Raw genomic sequence first — 17,697 nt, forward strand, 5'->3', positions numbered from 1 at the left:
GCATGAAGATGATGACCAGATCTGCCCAGACAAGGATGTCCTAGAGCTTCCTCCCATGCCACACCAGCTAGTTCATCCAGCCATGGCACGAAGCCTGCAACCATCAGCAAACCTTTTTAGGGGCCTGTCCTCGAGTGTGAAGTCCCCAGTGCAACAGATTTTCAGGCTTCTTTGAAAAAATCTTGGATAGCTGTGGTACTTTCAGGCAGTGGGACTGGGAGCTTAACAAACCTAGTGGAGCAGAAAGGTCGCTGCACAGGATAGTCAGGACTATTTATTTCCCATTGATAACAACGTGGCGGAGATCTTGGGGGCTGAGAGCTGTAATCTCTGTAGCCAAAACAAGCAGCAGGAACAGAGCAGCTCTGAGAGAACACCGAGCTTCTTTTCAAGGAAATGTCACAAATAATTAGCACCCCGAGAGAAACGGTGGCGTGGAGAGGAGCAGGGAGACAGTGGTGGGAAGGCCTTGCCAGACGGGAGGGAGGGTCAGCACATGGCACTTTTCCTCAGGGGTTCCTCACAGATGCATGGGCCTTGCCCTGCCTGAGCAGCCCCACACCACAGGCAGCACTGACAGCCCCAGCTGCGCCGAGGAGGAGCAGCAGCACAGTGCAATGCTCAGAGCCAATTTGAGCCGAGGCAGCCCATATTTTTCATTGCAAATGTAGGTAAAGGAGCTTCCTATGCGGGAAGTCTGATCTTCCTTTGGACCCCGCAGCTTCCCCTCACACATGAGGTGCTGGCAGCAGCTGCTGTGGGTGTCTGGCATTAGGTACCTGGCAGGAGCTGTAAGTGGAGGTTCCTCCCTCATGGCCTCTCCAATCTGTGCCTCCTGGGCCATCTTATGAGTGGCTTCATCCATCAGCATCAACTTGGATTTTTTCCACTCGAGCACGTTAGGTAGTGAGGCTTGAATGTTGTTACGCTCCAAGTCATGGCAGTAGCTGACATAAAGTAGTAGGTCTCCTTTATATGGGAAATTCTGATACTTTTATCAGATCTAGTACATCCAGTCTTTCATGGTAGCTGCTTAATGGAGCGAGGGATGATTTTCCTTCCTATGTGTCCCTATGTGTGAGGGAACTCTTTGTGTCAGCATGTTCAAGAGAGCTGCACACAAAATGCCTGAGATGCCCTTTGGACAAAAAGTGATAATAACAGGTCTGTGGGCTCTGAGCAAACAGGGAAAATGGAAAAAGTTGGTTTTCTTATTGGAAGACATGAGGGCATGAAGTCACCTAGTAATCTAGATCAATGTGAAAGACAGGTGTATGATCTTCAGGCTGCTGAGATGATTTAAACAGAGGCTTGAATGTAAGCCAAGGGTTAAATAGGTAACTCAGAACTAGCCGACAGAAGAAAGGAGTAGAATTACAGAATAAAGCATTTGGCCCTGGCAGTACCCTGGTCACTGTAGACCCTGTCTGCGTGGGTGCTTGGACGCCACTGATAATGCTTTGTACAGCAACATAACACCAGGTTAATACTCTGAAGTGATCTTCTGTATAACACAGGTAATTCTGTAAGATCTTGGCCATTAGTTAGGTATTAAAGGAAAACTGGCAAGTTTACAGTATGAGCCTAGTAGAGTAAATGGCAGCTGTGATTACTGGGGCTATTGAGATAACCTGTGATAATTCAATAAAAGATTAGTTTTATTTTTCACAGTGAGGCAGGGTAGATGGAGTCTGTGAAAACACGTGATTATAATAACAGGAAACAATTTAAAACAAGGTCACAGAAGTCAGATGAATTTCATTACAAATTCTGTTGTCATTGTGAAACCAAGAAGCCTGCCATGTTTGAAGACCTCTGGAAGCAATTATGCCATGCCTTTCTATGCTGTGGCCTCTGGTCTCAGATGGCTGACTTGTCTGAGGACTTTGTTTAACACCAAAGTGGAAAGTGAAGCTTAGCTTGAACAGCAGCAAATGAGGCTGGGTCTGTCACAGACTGTGCCTATCTTCAGACAGACACACGCAGTCTTCAAAGGTCTGCGCGCAACATCAGTTCCTCGCACAGGTGAATGCTCAGGATGGTTCCAAGCGCATTTTGCAAACTGAATAAGATGTTATGTTGATGCAGCTGCCTGGAGAAACTCTGCATGTTGGTACATTGGGTCTGATCCCATACTTACCTTCATGGGCGTAGATGAAAATCTGCTCTTTACAACTCAGTGGAAGTTATACCAGTGTGAAAGAGATGCAAGAGAACATTTGGGTTTGTTCAGTGCAGCATGGCCATAAGCCCAGTTAAAAAACTATTTTGAACCAACAAGCAAGGCAGTAAATCTTCTTTGTGGTTATTCCTTCTAGAATGTGGAGGCCAGGCATGGTCCTTTTACTGTTTGCATATTGTGTTCTGCCATTGAACGGGTCAGTACTTTTCTGTTTGCCCTTTCCTGGAGTGTGTTGTGCTGCTGCTGGAAGTACAGAGTCAGACGACGTTTTCCAGCCAAGGTTAGCTGCCATCTTACCTTACTGGCTGAAAACACTCCTGTAAGCCCCCACAACCACACGTGGATCTAGTTACTATGCAAGCCTGTTCCCATGCTCTAGTAGGAGAAGACAGACACAGCTGAGCTCTTTAAGTATCACTTACCTGCATCCCAATCACAGCGTAGATGAAGAACAACATCACTATTAAAAGAGCCACATAGGGGAGAGCCTAGAAACGAAAGGAAAAAAGAGAGCGCTGTGTCTCCGCGGAGGCTGGCAGGCAGGAGCCCGGTCCGTGCTCCTGGCTTTGGGACCCGGGGCGCGGCCGGCCCGGCGCGGGCTCTGTAGTGCGGGCAGGTGGCCACTAGATGCCTCCACAGGCCCACGCTTGGTTGCCCGCCCAGCCCAGCAGGCTCGGCTCTGTGCCGTGGGGGATGGATGGAGCTCCGCTGCCTTCCCGTCACTCCCGCCCTTGACCGAGCCAGGAAAGCGAGGGAAAAGCAGTGCCTACCCCGGCTTACCAGGAGGAGAAAGCTCTCACAGCCAGCATTACTCTGGCACTAATGGCAATGGGATATTTTCCTGCATCCAGTCTGGTGAAATAAAAGATGCAACAGCTGCTGAAATCTGAATTCAAGGCTTCTGCTACAATGGCTGGTACCACTCCAGGTACCTAGAGCAGCATCAGCATCTTCCCTGGTCAGTGTTAGGTGTGCCTGGTGGTGTCTGGCATGCACTGAGTGTCAGTGATCAGCTGCTGAAGAGGAAATGCAGAGCCCTGATATGCAGAGCTGCCTCCCAAGGAAGAGGTCAGTGCAATCAGCCAAGTGTTGAGTGCTACCCGTTTCCTCCACCACTAACAGGAATCAAGGGCTCGGGACCTCACAGGCTCAGGCTTTTGAGCAGGAATTTTTTGAAATACATAGTGCTCAGATCAGAGGCTTTCAGACCTTGCTTCAGAGGCAATGGGTGGATACATTCATCCTGAAAATGTGAGCACAGTCCCTGATATGGATTTTGAACACCCAATTTCACAGAATATAATGAGACTGCAACACTATCAGAGGGCTGCAGCACCTCTGCTATGGAGACAGGCTGGGAGAGTTGGGGTTGTTCAGCCTGGAGAAGGCTCCAGAGAGACTCTAGATTACCTTCCAACACCTAAAAGAGGCCTACAATAAAGACATAGAGGGATATTTTTTCAAGGGCATGCAGTGATAGGAGAAGGGGTGATGGTTTTCAACTGAAAGAGAACAGCTTTAGATGAAATATTAGGAAAAAATTCTTTACTGGGTGGGTGGGTGAGATATGAACAGGTTACCCAGAGAAACTGTGGATGCCCCGTCCCTGGAAGCATTCAAGGCCAGGTTGGCTGGAGCTCTGAGCAACCTGGTCTGGTGGAAGTTGTCCCTGTCCATGGCAGAATGGTTGAAACTAGGTGATCTTTAAGGTCCCTTCCAACTCAAACCCATCTGTAATCCTGAATTCAACACAACTAAATCCCGCTGGAAAAATCAAGGGAATATTTTCACTGGCCACCATGGAGATTTGACTGAGATCGCCATAAATCATCTCAAAGAGATCTGAATATTAAAATAGCAAAAAATGATCAAATCCTTTAGACAATGTCTGTAATCGTCATCTTGAGGCTCGGGCCAGATTCGTCTGGCTTTTTAGGGGGTCAGAAAAATCGGTATGTTTACCCCAAAATGTCACTGGAGAGAGCACCAACTCAGAATTGGGCTCCAAACATTTTGTGATGATTTAGTTGGGACTTGACACACACAACACCTGAGAGCTGCTGGGATAGTGTCCAGACAGGACCTGAGGTGTAAAACTTATAACAGTACAACTTCTGTTTTTCAGATGGGGATGGGTGTCTTCTCTCCTGTCTGTCTGCCCCTCCACTTCCTTTCCATGTTCTGCTCAGCCCACTCTTCTCCACTAATGCACCTTCCTGTTCATCTGTGCCCCTTGTTCCCCGTGGCTCCTTCATCTCCTCACCTCCCATATTCTACTCTTCTGCCTCTGTCCTGCTCTGGCTCTGTCCTTCCCTGGCGTTACCGCTCTGTCCTTGTGATTCCCACGGCCTTGCCATGCCCTCAGCACCCTGTCACTTCCTACTCCTCCCACTCCCCAGCCTGACCCTGCTGCTCTCTCTGCAGACGGAAACCCCGCTGAGCATTTTCCCACCACTCTGACCAGTGCCCCAGCTTGTACATCAGCACTTCATGCCATGCCCAGGGCACGTGGAAGTTACCATGGGATCCAACTCCATAACTTTGTTGCTTTTTCGGCTGCCCTGTGTGAGCGGAGATGCTTCCTGGAAGCATGTGGGGACACTGAAGAGCCTGTGCCAAAGTCTGCTGGGATCCCACATTCTGGCAGTGGGAGTGGCTGAGTTAAGAGCGGCACAGTGGCTGTTCTTAGCTACCAAAGGAGCCTCCCAGTAGGTGCAAGAGGAGGAGCTTGGAGCAGAGAATTCCATGTTATAAATGGCTAAAGGCTTTCAAGGGAAAACGCACTTGCTTGCAATACCTTGATTTTTTTTCCCCTCCCCTGCTGTGGAAGATCCCTCCCTTCATAATTTCTCCCACCACCCTCCAACCCTGCCTAAAGTGACTCTCCATTTGAAGAGGTCTGAAGGTCACTGGAGGGAAGTACCAGGTGCTCCCTTTCCCATCCATCTCCTTCTCTCCAGCCATGAGCCGTGACAAGTTCAGCTCAGGGCGAGCTATTGCTAAAGAGGCTGAAGGGGCACAGGGGCAAGGGGAGGAGAAGCTGAAACTGGAAAGTGTGACTGTCCCCTGCATCAGGGATGGCTGAGCTGTGCCAAGGGAATCTCATTCCTACGCATGCAAACAAAATGGTTCCCAGTGGTGCTGCTCAAATAACGACCTGGAAGTTGGCAACTGTGCAAGCAATGGAAAAAGTCACTGTGGCATGGACGTGTCAGAAACCTGCTGTGCAGGGTTAGATCCTCTGGAAGTCAAGGAGTGTGCAGAATGAGTCTTTTGAATAAGCCTGGTGGTCTGGCTACTGAGACCTCTGAGAGCTGCACTGGAAAAAGTCCATGCTGATCCCTGGTATGCACATGTGCTAGTTCTGCTGACAAGAGACAGAAGCTGCGATGGGCCACAGCACTGCAGGCTTTGGTCCCAGCTTGTGTTGTGGCTGGTGAGGTTTAAGTTTTAAAGTGGGGGTCAGTTCCTTTTCCATTTGAGTCAATACAAAAGCTATTGATCATTTAAAGCCTCAGTCTGAGGGGTATGTAGTTGCTGTTTCAAGACTTGTGTGTTGCACAAGTTACTCTTTCACACTTTTGTCCAGCGGTGTGTCCTGCATATTTTCTCATGTTTGGATCACCATTTGTATTCCTGTGCTGTGTTTCCCTGACACTTCCTTTGGATATGCCCCAGCTGACATCCAGGTTGTGCTGGTCCAGTAAATCCAGCTCAAGTACTTTTAAAATGCGGGAATATGCTATGTTTTATCTCTAACTATCAGTTTGCTATATGCGGCTAGTTTTTTTTCTAGAAAATAACTGTGGTGTTTCTTTTCCTCCAAAAGTGGTGATTCTTATCCAGTCTGGTCTCCTTCACTTCCTCCTATCTACTCTGGAACTTTACCTACCGCTGAAATGCAACCTGTCTCCGAGGAAAAAAGCAGCAGCAATTTAATAACTCGGCATTGTTACCAGCTCAAAAGAGTGGGGCTAAAAAGGTGAATTCTTCCTGGATGAAAGTATGGAGGCCACACACCTCTAATACTCACTGGAAATCCTCAAAACAAGGCTTAAAGGAAACTTAATTGGCACCCAGGCCTTCCCCCCATAGCTGTGTATTTCACTTAAAGTTACACATATAAAATACAGCTCAAATAAGGAAAAAAAAAGATGAGATCAAAGGGTTACAGACAGGCAGTAATTGAGTTGAACTGAACTATTAAGGCTGTTCAGGAGGGTCTCCAGCAATTAACTCCTGCTTTAAAGATGAAACTCATACCCAGGCAGTCACTCCCTGCGAGTCCCATTTGCTTGAGTCATTCGTGCCACTTGTCCCTGGGTGCCTTTGAGCTCAGGGACTGGGGTGAAACCTCTTCCCCGAGAGGCCACCAAGGGAAATCGAAAGGAGTTAGGTCTTTCTTAGAGATAAGTGAAGGAATACCTGGAAGGACTTGATGAAGGTCCAAAGCAGTGTCCGGATGCCCTCCCCTCGGCTCAGGAGCTTCACGAGACGCATCACGCGGAAGAGTCGGAAGAAGGTGATTGAGATGCGAGAGTTTTCCTCTGCGTTCTGGAAGCCATTGGCACAGAGGCAGGAGTTACAACAGCACGAGAGGAACGAGGGCCCTGGGCCACAGAGGACGCTACGCTGAGAGTTCACTGCACTGTTCCTTGTCCTGGTACTGCTCCCTGAGCTTTCACTCCTGGCACCCCAGGGACAGGCCAATGCTGCTCAAGCCTGCCCTGTCTCCCATGGTGGTGAGGTTACTCAACAGGGGCTCTCAAGGCCATCAGCATTTCCCCTCAGTTTGCCTGGGCGTTCAGGGATTAGGGATAGGCTATGCTGTAAACCCCTCCATTACATCTCCTCACATTGGAAAGAGGCAATTCCCCATTGACGTTGCACTGGAGGAGAAAGACACTTTCCCTTTTGACCTGTCTTGAGTGTTTCACCTGAGTGAGTGCCTCAGCCAGCAGTTCTGGTGAATCTGGTGTCGGGCACCAGCCACATGCTGCTTGCTCTGCTGGGAAACAGGAGCAGCTCCCAGATTTGCCCCGGGGTGCAAAACCCCGTGGGGGCACGGTGTGTGCTGGTGTCACTGGCACCGCTGGCAGCCTGGCTGCCCCTGTGCTGCTGTGGCCATGCTCCTGGGGGCTGGGCCCTGGTCACTCGCTCCCGCTGCTGGGCCTTTTTCATTTCTCATGACCCCTTTGTATTTCCCACAGTCTGCGCACTGACTTTTGTTTTTTTTTTGAACATTTTATTTTGGCTTCGCTGCTACTGTTCAAGCGTGGAGTATTTTAAAATAGTCTTTCTTCTGGCCTGTTTTTTCTCACAGCATCTGCTTTGTCCCTAAGCATTTTCCCCTGGGGTTGTAACCAGCTCTCACGTTCCTCAGCCTTCACATGCGTGAAGGCAACATCCATCTGAAGGCTGCTGCAGCAGCAGGCTCACCTGGCCTTGGCAGAGGACTCACTGCCTAGCTCAAGGGCACAGCAAATGCCACATTTTCCAGTTTATTAACCCCCTAAAATACTGTGACAAGCCTGTGGAGATGGTGTCTTCTGGTAGCAGCACTGTGGGAATGTGACCTCCTGTCACAGGGGGAGATAACACTGTCACCCTGCCACTTGACCTGCTGTGGAGCAAAGTGCGTGGAAACCCCCTCTCTGTCCCCACCCAGGCTGCAAAGACTGCAGTTGGAGTCTAAACACCACTGAAAGAGCAACATTTAGGAGGAAGAAACAGTGCAGATCACCCCTGCTGTTAACTACTCACCACTGTGCAAACCAAGAGAGAACAGACCCTTTGGATTTCCTGTCACTGGGCAGTGAAAACAGCAGCTGCTGGCCTGTCTTCTTCTGATAAACCCCAAGGCACAGGAGCAGCCCGGATGGATGTTTCTGGGATTAAATATCCAAATGCAGATGTGCACCTGTGTGTGCTCCTGTTTCTGAGCCAGGATGGGCAGATTGGTGCTCAGCTCTGTCCCTGTCCCCTCACACAGGGGCCATAGCTGCGTGCTGGGGTGTGACCCTGGCTCGCACAGAGAGCTCAGCACCATGTGCAACAGTTCAGGATTGCACCCAGCTGCAGTTTGTTTGTCTGTCTGTCTGTGGTGTATCTGTCACCAGGTAGCTTCCTCCAGTCTGTAGCAAAAGCTGACACTCGCTGCCCGTGGAGTAACTGGGTGAAAAAGATTAGGGAGACAGGCTGTGTCAAGGAAAAGCCTGAGTGCTCCCTACACCTCACATCATCCTTGTTTGATTACTTGGACATCAGGCTGTGGGCTTCAGTGAATTGGAGGGAGTAGCTCTGAGGTGAAGGAGGGAATGTGGTCTCCAAGGAATCAAAAATCATGGCACTGAATACTCTCAGTGCTATGGTCCCAGAGAGCTAACTGTAAGGTCAAATAGCTCTCCCAGTCCTATAGCAGCCAAGCTCTAATACCATCTAAAACAGAGCTGAGATCCAGATTTAAAGGTAGTGCGGACAGCAATCCTGCTGCGGTTGTGTCTGAAAAACCAGTGTTTTCTTATTCTACCTGATGCTCTTCTTGCTGGTTTGGCTTTTTAGGTGGCAGCAAGTTGGGAAATGGATCTGGACAGAGGTTTTAGTATTCCTTTGTCCTTCCTTGCTGAGAGGAGGCAGCTACTGTAGGCAGAAATTTCTCTCTGCCCTCTTAGCGTCCTAGAGCAAGCAAAGTCTAAGCAGCAGATGAAATAGAACAAATTCCTCCCTGACGCAAATCTGCATCAAACCACTTAGCCAAAAACTCAGTGATGCCTCAGAAGATTACAGGCCTTTTAAAACTAGGTGGCTACAGATTAGCTGATGCTTGAGTAGCCCTGCTTGCTTCCTCCTGGCTTTCATCCAGCTTTTTGAAGGCGTATCCTTGCCAGAGGAGGGAGGTTCTGCAGAGTGGCAATCCAGAAACTGGAGTTACTGCAGCTCTGTTGGGGTGGTGTGGGAACTGCCTTGCACACCAAGGCAGCAGAGTGTTTTGTGCACCATTTCACCACGCTTACTCTTTTTTGTGCAAAATAGAAACTCAAATGTTACAGTGAATCACCTCATTGAAGAGGAGCTTCAGAGTCCCAACGCTTTATTTTCTGGAGGCTTGGCCATGAAGTCACGCTGCAAACTCATTCAGCGTCACATTGACAGTGACACAGGGGCATGGCTTGCGGCTAACAAGAAATCTTACCAGGTCCAGTTCTCTCTTGGTGGTTCATTAGAAGGCAGAACAACAGTTAACTCGACCAAAGGAAAGCTCGGGATGCACAAGAGATACACATGTGCAGCATATTCACAGCTCATGTGAACACCAGACTCACACCAATACACGACATGGCAGCTTCATGCACAAATAACTAGGCTGGGCTTGGAGAGAGAACTTGTGATCACGGAGAAGAGAAAAAAGGAGTGTGTTAGAAAGAGTGTCACAGAAGCTGGGAGGGTGGTCTGTATTTTCGGTCTTACCATAGAGGAAGAGCATTGGGTATGTTCAGCTGGCTTTAAAGAAAGGCAGACAGAAATAAGCTGTAATAAGTCTCCAATCAAGAGCCCTAGTAAACTAGGTCTTGGCTAACACAGGAGCAACAAAATGGCAGAAGAGGGCAAAAGGGAATTTGAAAGAAATGCACAAGAGGCTGGGCTTATTCCCTAGGATGCCCAGGATCAACACTGGCTGTGGCAGAAGTAGCTACAACTGCCAGTGAATTTGATGTCAGCTCTCTCCACTACCAGCACATGTGAATCACACCCAGTGTCTCCTGAGTGCTGGACACCCTGGCAGTGGAGGTACTGAACTGTTAAAACGTTTCTTGTATCACTACTGTGAGTTCAATACAGGGGCTGATTTAGCTCTCCAACTCAGATCCAGGCCATGTCTGCACAGGGACCAGCCAGCTTCTAGTGCATCCGTCTGATTTGTAAACCCATAATATCCCAGTGCTAAAGCAACACTTTCTGTTTATATATCCTCATCCCCTTACACACAGCTCCGGGTGAGACAATGGGTTGGGAGAGTCTGGCTCTTGGCAACCCTACAACACCCACCACCAGCTCTGGAAAGTGGGTTGGTGCAGCTAATTAGCTTGCTCCACCTTCACCCACCTCCCAGCAAAGCCCTAGGGACCCAATGGACGTGTTCTTGGAGGCCAGGCTGAGCTGAGCCAAGCCCTGGTCACGCCTGGAAGAGTCAAATTGCTGCAGACACTCGGCCTGACATTTTGATTAACCTCTGGGGCCATTTCCAATGCTGAGAGCAATTCTAAAATGTACCCAAGGCTGCAAGTATCCTTAGGTGTAAGAAGCAGAATTGTAAATTAAATAGAACTGTCTTTATTAGGAGTCCTTCAGTTCAATAGTAACATAATCCTTCAGGCCTAACCCCTACCATATGCCAAACTTGTCTGCTACTTTAGCAAAGTGGGAACTGATGTATTTCTTCTTCTGTCAGAGTCAGAATCCCCCTCTAGTGACATGGAGGACTCCTGCAGCATGCTCCTGCTCTCCAAGGATGCTGCAGTAATCAAACTGGCATTGTATTACCTAAAGAAAAACTGTAGTTTGGATGCACAGCCTATTTGGTGATACAGGCAAATGAGAACAATTAAAAAGCCAGGGTACACCTATCATATAATAATTCGGGTTTAACTCATTGATTTGGTAGTGTCAGCTTTCATTGCTTTCATCCTCCTCTTTCACATGTTTGCTCTTGTGTTTTCAGATCACATACAGGTGAAAGTTGGCTTGAATACCAAATAAAGCAGCAGTGCCCATAGAGACATTTCGTACAGGTCAGGCATAGATTTTGATTTTGTGTTGCTAGGCAAACATCTTTCCAGCAAAGTGCTTCTCTGTCCCATCCCCCTTCCTCTTTCTAGTTCTGCAAATCACCTTTTCTAACAGTGGAAGAACCCTTATTCTGTTACTTGCTGCATTCCTGATAGAAACTACCTTCCAAATAAGTGAAGAAAGCCAGAAAATTTTTGGGGTTCTCCATCCTTTCTGGCTGACAGTGTTGGTGCATCTGACTGACAGGCTGAAGAAGCCTTTTGAGGTGCTGTGGGAAATTGTGCATTTATTGTAATTTCTTCTCTTATTCCCTGAGCTAACTGGCTGGTGTTTTAAGATGTGGTCAAAAATGTAGCAAATTATATCACAACCTATGGTAGGGGCTCAAAAGCAGCACGGGAAAGGCTCTGCTAATGCTGGGAAGATGGGATTTATACAAACTGTGGCACTGTGGGCTGAGGTTCCTGCTGTGCTTGTGCACAGTGTGTGAGTTCATGAGGGGGAAATCAATCCCCAGCTTTGGGTTGCTGAATGCATTTTCTCATACCCAAAAAGGTTTCAGAAAGGAGACAAATCCTACCACCTGTGCCATGGACCCAAGCACAGGTATCTGAGAACCCATTACTGGAACTTTCAAGTGTGGCCATTCTGAACTCTAAAGCTGAGAGAGCTACTGCTGGATTATCCAAGAATCTTCAGCCTTGCCAGTAATATGGGAATGCCAATTTTACGACAAGGCCAGGCAAGCGGCACCTGATAATGTAGTGGTCACATCAGTTCCCAGAGATGGAGGCATGGTGACAAGTACAGGGAATGAAAGCCAGTGTCTGTTGCCCATCTGAAATGGACAGGATTTCATTTCTACAAGTCTCAGAGCAAAGTGGAAAAACAAATCCTTGTCTGTTTAACGTCTCTGAAAGAGCTTTTGGAGAAGCTACACCACTGAGCAGAAAGCACTCTTGGCTGTAGTGTTTAATTTACAGCTGTCTCTGCTCCTGCATGGGGTTTAACCTGCAAAGGAACTTCAAGCCTTCCATCCTGCCCTTCTCTTTTGGGGCATGAGTAGCCAGAACACACTGAATGGGAAAGCTCCACAGCAGGGAGATCAGGCACAGATGATGTTCTGAGCAGTTTACCTCATACAGAAAAGGGACCTGAGGTATAAATCACAAGTCCAAGGCCATGTTTAGAGTGATGTAGAAGGGAACCTGCAGGCTGAGTGGGAAAAGAGATAGCTGAGGCAGGATGAACCTGTGTAAAGACACTCGGGGGGATGAGTACAACGAGAACTGTTTGGTTTGGTTCTTTTCTTTCTTTTGATGTCACTATATCTAAAAAGGCAACAGAGATGCTAAGGAGAGGTCAAAAGAGGCCAAGAAAGAGAAGAGAAGGTTCTAGAAGCCCAAGTGAAAATTCAGTAGGATAAAGACTGAGTGATCCCTGGAACATGTCTGAAAACCTCCTCAGAATATTGTTGCCTGCATACATCTCATTCATGTTCAGTATGTACCAGAACACCAGCTTTCTAAACATATAAATTGCTTAAGCTGCTGCAAACCTGTGAGCATCCTTAGAGCCCCTACAGGTACAAAAGAGAAAGGCAAAGCTTGCGCCCATCATGAAGTCAGGGATCACAGGTAAAGAAGTCTCTGGGAAAGAAGCCAGGTTTATTCAATGGAGAGATACTTAAAATCTCAGAGACCACAGCACTGGATAAGGTAATTCTGTTCCTGCTAATCACGCTCTGCCTGGGTAGGTGAGAGTGAGGTTTACTGGGGACATAAGAACATAACTTCCTCCGAGTCCTCTGGAACCTCCATAATGTCTCACAAATCAAACTTGGTGTCTGATACTGCCATCAGGTCAAGGATAAAGTTTTTAATGGCTTGTGCTTTGGAAGAGGATAGGTTGTGCTAGGAGAGGATAAAATTTGCACTCCAGGAGAACCAGTCTCAATCTTTCAAGAGCAATATGTAACAGTGAAAATAGTCGGGTATTTATGCTGTAACGCAATCCATTCTGAAATTCTGAGAAGGGATGATGTGGCTTTTCAGAGCTGGAAAAACAGCAGCAAAAATATGGGCAAAAAGGCTTTGTATAGTGACAGCAATATCAAAGTTCCCTAAAACATCCATGGCTTAGCATATCTTACAGATAAAGCTTTGGAAGAGAATCATAGTGTCTTAATAAACAGATTCAAATGGAAGTTTCAGTAGAAAATTCCTGAGAAGAGATATTAATCCCACCTCACCCTTGTGAAACACTAGAGATGGGGGACCACGTTGGGAGGCTTGAGTTCCCTGGGGCTTTTGGCTGACAACTGTAATGGCTCTCCAGAGAAGCAGCACCTGGAATGCCTGAAAGGGAGCTTCATTAGGTCTGTGCAGTATATATTTAATCCATATAACCACGGAGCCTCCTTGACTGCTGCATAAGTATCAGTAGCTGTTCAGTAGCTGTTGAAGCACTGAGATGACAGGACAGGCAGGGAGCATTCCCACTGCCAGCACTGCTGATGGTAATAATTCTTTTACACCACAGGACACACTGAAGATGAGTTCAATTCCCTTGGAGGGGATCCAGCCTTTGCTAGGAAGTCCAAACTGACTTCTTCCCTGATGTTTGAGGAGCAAAACTTCCTTGCTGATTGTTTTTTACTTTCTAACAACACTTTTATTCATAGGGAGGAATCTCCTTCTGCAAGAGAGCATTTAATGGAGCTGGAGAGCATTTAGGCAGCTGAATGCACAATGCTACAGCTGCTTTGCTAGTTAGAGTTGTCTCAGTCAATGCAGAGGTACAACTGCAGCCTTCTAGTTATGCCTGATAGCCCTAGGTTAGAAGATATGAGAGGAAATGTGTGCTTGAGATGCTGGCACCACAACATGACAGAGTAGCTTCGTATTTCTCAAGAGAAGGAGTGGTCAGATGCTTACGCTGCTTTTTGTGACAAACAATCTGTAATGGCATTTCTCCACTGAGGAAACTGTGGCTCGTGGATGAAGCTTTCAGGAGACTACTTAGAGTGGGTGGTTGTTGGTGATGGATGTCTGCTAAGGTATTTCCTTGATTTTTGTTGAAGTTGGGGAATGAGAAGTTGCCTATGAAGATGCTGTATCTGTTGGAAACTTGATAATTGGTCTGTCAGCCTTGTCCCATGAGGAAGGGGGTAATAAATGTTCACTTCTTGCTTTTTTCTCCTCCCTGCAGAAAGGGTGCCCTCCGAGAATCTGCTCTGCAGAGCTCGCCTGAGTGGGCTGTTGTGTTGTTCCTTTGCATTTGTAGGCTGTCAGTCTTTTCTAGATCAAGGTCTTTGTATATAGAGGTTTCCTCCAAGAGTCCTGCTTCAGCCATGCTGCATCTGTGACTTTGGACACAAGATGAAGGGTGGAAAGAGCCATTCTGGGGAAATGAACTCATCAAAACCATAGGCAAGCCGTGGAGGGGAATTAAAAGTGCAAATACGGCAATGACAAACCATACTGCTCTTCCCCAGAGTTTTCCTTCCCACGTGGTTACACTGAGATGGGATCTGCAAGGCCGTGAGTTTCAAGAAGAACAAGAATTTACCAAAGTATGGGAAAAAAAGAGGTTTAGAAGTTATCTGTGCCATGGTAGAAGAAGACACAAGATGTCCTCTTGTATCTGTAGTGTCAAAACTCTGAAGTGACCTCAGGAGGCTGAGTTACACAAGTCTTTGTGGAGAGCTGGAAGAAGTCAGGGTTTCAAATCAACCTTGGCTGCTGGCAGGTAATAGTCTGCCATTCCACTGGGGAGTTACCACAGCCCCTTCCAGAGCCATCTGTCTGCCACTGCTGTCTGAGGTTTTAATCACAAGAACCCTGGAGATAACCCACCAGCCACCAAAGTCTGTGAAGTTATTATAAGGCCAGGCAGAAACGTATCTGGTATTTCTCTGACAGGGAAAACTACTGGATTGCAGATGGCGTAATTGTCAATTCCCACAACCTTACAGTGAAATCAAATTATTAGCAGAGGAAAGAAAAAGAAACCAAACCAGAAAAGCTTCTCAAACTGTGCATTCTTCCTTTAAGTGTGCAGCTCTTTGAGAATTTCTGGGAACATTTCAAATAAAACTTTTTTTTCCCTACAAAAATATTTTCTGTCAGAAGAATGCTGATGCTGAAAGTCAAATGTTCTCTAGAAACATGCCAATTTTGAAACAGGCATTTCAGAAATGTAAGGTTGATATCTCACATTTTGTCCTCACACATTTTAATTTGGTTTACATTTCCATTATAAATCATATATAACTAAGGAAAAAAAATCCGTGCCAGATTAAACGGCTTTTACTTTACTTAAGCATATGTTTTGAATCTTGATTATTTCAACAGAAATTATTTTTTACTGAAAGTTTTTCAACTTTAAATTTTCATTCTATTTTAAAACACAAAAAAATGTTCCAAGGGGCTTTTGGAAACAAAATAAATCCAGCCTCCCTATAGCTCTAATCTGGGTGAAGCACTAGAGGCTTTTTTGGATCACTTAATGCCTATTAGAAAGGGGCATCATCTTACAGGAAAACAGGGAATTGAGGCGTGTGATGCTGCCTTTACTGGGGCAAATGGTGAACGCCTTGCTGATTTCCCTGGAAAAAGCTCTGGGTGTTCCAGTGCAGCATAACATGCTAATACTCAGACAGCTCTGCAGAGGAGACTGAACTCCTGCAGCAGGGACTTAAAATTTCCTTTGTTGCAATAAGGGGAATTAGGAGAAATGTGACATCTGCAATGAAGTTGCCATTACATTTCTGCCTGCACCAACTCATGGGGGCCAACAGACACCAAGTGTCAGCTCATCCCAATGCAATATATATGCATTTATCCTTCACTGATTCCACATGATCTCAGACCTCAGGGGAAACATTACCATATCCCTATGCAACAAAAGCCTGTTTTGAATACAGTTAATAAGGTCAAGGTAACTTTTTAAGCAAATGAGTCCTGCAGCTATCAGTTTTTTCCCCTTCATTTCCTATGTATTCTAAGATTTTGAAATTCTGGAGCTTGCTTTTCTAATTAGCTTCAAATATGCAAATCATACCAATTTGAATAGCTTATTAATTAATTTCATATATATACCCATGAAATTGTCAGACAGTAGTCTTATGGTTCCAAGTGCTTAAGGTAAATATAAGGAAAGTCAATTGCTTTAATTTGGTTATGCAGATTACCCTAGATTGACAATTAGAGGACAAGTAATGAAAAGGCTGCTTTTTTACACAGCTAAAAGCTCTATTTTTTCCCATGACTTCCAGAAAAGCAGAACAATTGGTAAAGTATATCTATGCAAATTATTCTTAATTTTCAGGATGTTTTAATAATCCTTCTCATTAGCTCTGGGTAATCAAGTCTTACGGTAATCAAGGCTGGGGGACTCCTGTGAAAGAAGCAGCTACTAACCACTATCAGAGATGTAGTGCTCATCTTCAGGTACAGGTACTGGTCTGACTCAGAGAGGCAGGTGCAGCTTGCCTGTGTTTCATCATTTGTGTTTTGTGGGACAGGCAGCCAAAAAAAGCCCTAGAACATCTGGATGAGAAGCTGCTGAAGATAAATTGAGCCATGAAAATAAATGTTGAAAGCTACTTGTGTGCAGGACCTTTTACTTTTGTTTTACAGGTAGAGTGACTTTGAGGATTTTCTGTTTGAGTAACAGAGGAGAGGTTTTGCTGATTTGAACACCGCTGCCAGGAGCCATGTGTGATGAACTTTTTTTCATTAAACTTGCCTTTTCCTTTGACCAGTTCTTGATTCACAGGGCAATGGCTCCCAAAGGAGATGATCAGTCTGTCCCAGCCTGGAGCAGCCTGAGGGACACGACCTTGGGGAGAGAACAGACCACTGAGCAAGATGGAGAGAGAGCAAGAGTGAGAATTTAAGTTCCCGTATCTCTCCAGCTTTCCTCAGTTTTATTATCATCCAACAGTGTCCTCATTGCTGCTCCTAAGCAGTCCAATGTGCATTTCCTAAGGCAAAGTTAACATGGCTTTTAAACATCAAACTCAGCAGTGTATTTATCACTGTGCTGGAAAGGGCAGTCTTTTCCTCCACCTCTTTAGAAAGACTTACATTCTGCATTACATTGCTCATTATTCTCTCTCTCTCTTTTTTTTTTTTTTTTTTTTTTTTTTTTTTTTTTTTTTTTTGTTGTTGTTGTTGTTGTTGTTGTTGTCTGGGAGGGAAGAGGGAGAGAAATCTGTGGGACAGGTTTTCCAAAAGGAGCACAGCCTGTATCTGGTTTTGACTCATTCCAAGTAAGTTATTTTCACATCCAGGTTCCTTCATCCCAAACACTCAAATAAATCCATCATCTTGACTTCTTATCTGTAGCAGTGTTGTGAAGGCACAGCTGCTCTAGAGGTCTGCAAGCACGGAGATGGTCTCTGACACACTTGGCCTGCTCAGGTTCTTGTGAACTAGGACCATGACACTGATTTTGATGTCAAAATAAAACAGAAGAAAGAGACTGTTCAAAACATTCACAGCAGTCTTAATGACTTTAAAGGCATGCTGTTGTGCACTGTATAAGAACTGATTTTTCCATTTCTTGTAGCATCCCACGGCCTACCTTGGAAATGGGAATGGCAACAAAGCTCTTCTCTGAGATGAACTTCCTGAGCCATTGATAGGCAGGAGCTTTGTGTCCTGAGAGGATCAGTGACATCTACTGGCTTCTTCTTCCCCACAGACTGGAGATTTGAGGAA

At 46.2% G+C, this 17,697-nt stretch overlaps 1 protein-coding gene across 20 annotated transcripts in view; it reads right to left on the reverse strand.

Moving 5' to 3' along the window:
- CACNA1C (calcium voltage-gated channel subunit alpha1 C) overlaps positions 1 to 17,697 on the reverse strand; it is a 465,854-nt gene that overhangs the window by 26,692 nt on the left and 421,465 nt on the right. For 15 of the 20 annotated variants that reach the window (XM_032106990.1, XM_032106978.1, XM_032106993.1 and 12 more), the window contains 3 exons: positions 9,650 to 9,682; positions 6,608 to 6,736; positions 2,605 to 2,670 (listed from right to left, as the gene is read on the reverse strand). In XM_032106990.1, the coding sequence (XP_031962881.1) occupies positions 2,605 to 2,670; positions 6,608 to 6,736; positions 9,650 to 9,682 (228 nt within the window). The remainder of the gene's footprint in view (positions 1 to 2,604; positions 2,671 to 6,607; positions 6,737 to 9,649; positions 9,683 to 17,697) is intronic. The other 5 variants (XM_032106992.1, XM_032106982.1, XM_032106995.1 and 2 more) reach the window with 1 other exon arrangement.

Source organism: Corvus moneduloides, chromosome 4 (genome assembly GCF_009650955.1).
Source record: "Corvus moneduloides isolate bCorMon1 chromosome 4, bCorMon1.pri, whole genome shotgun sequence".
Lineage (NCBI taxonomy): Eukaryota > Metazoa > Chordata > Aves > Passeriformes > Corvidae > Corvus > Corvus moneduloides.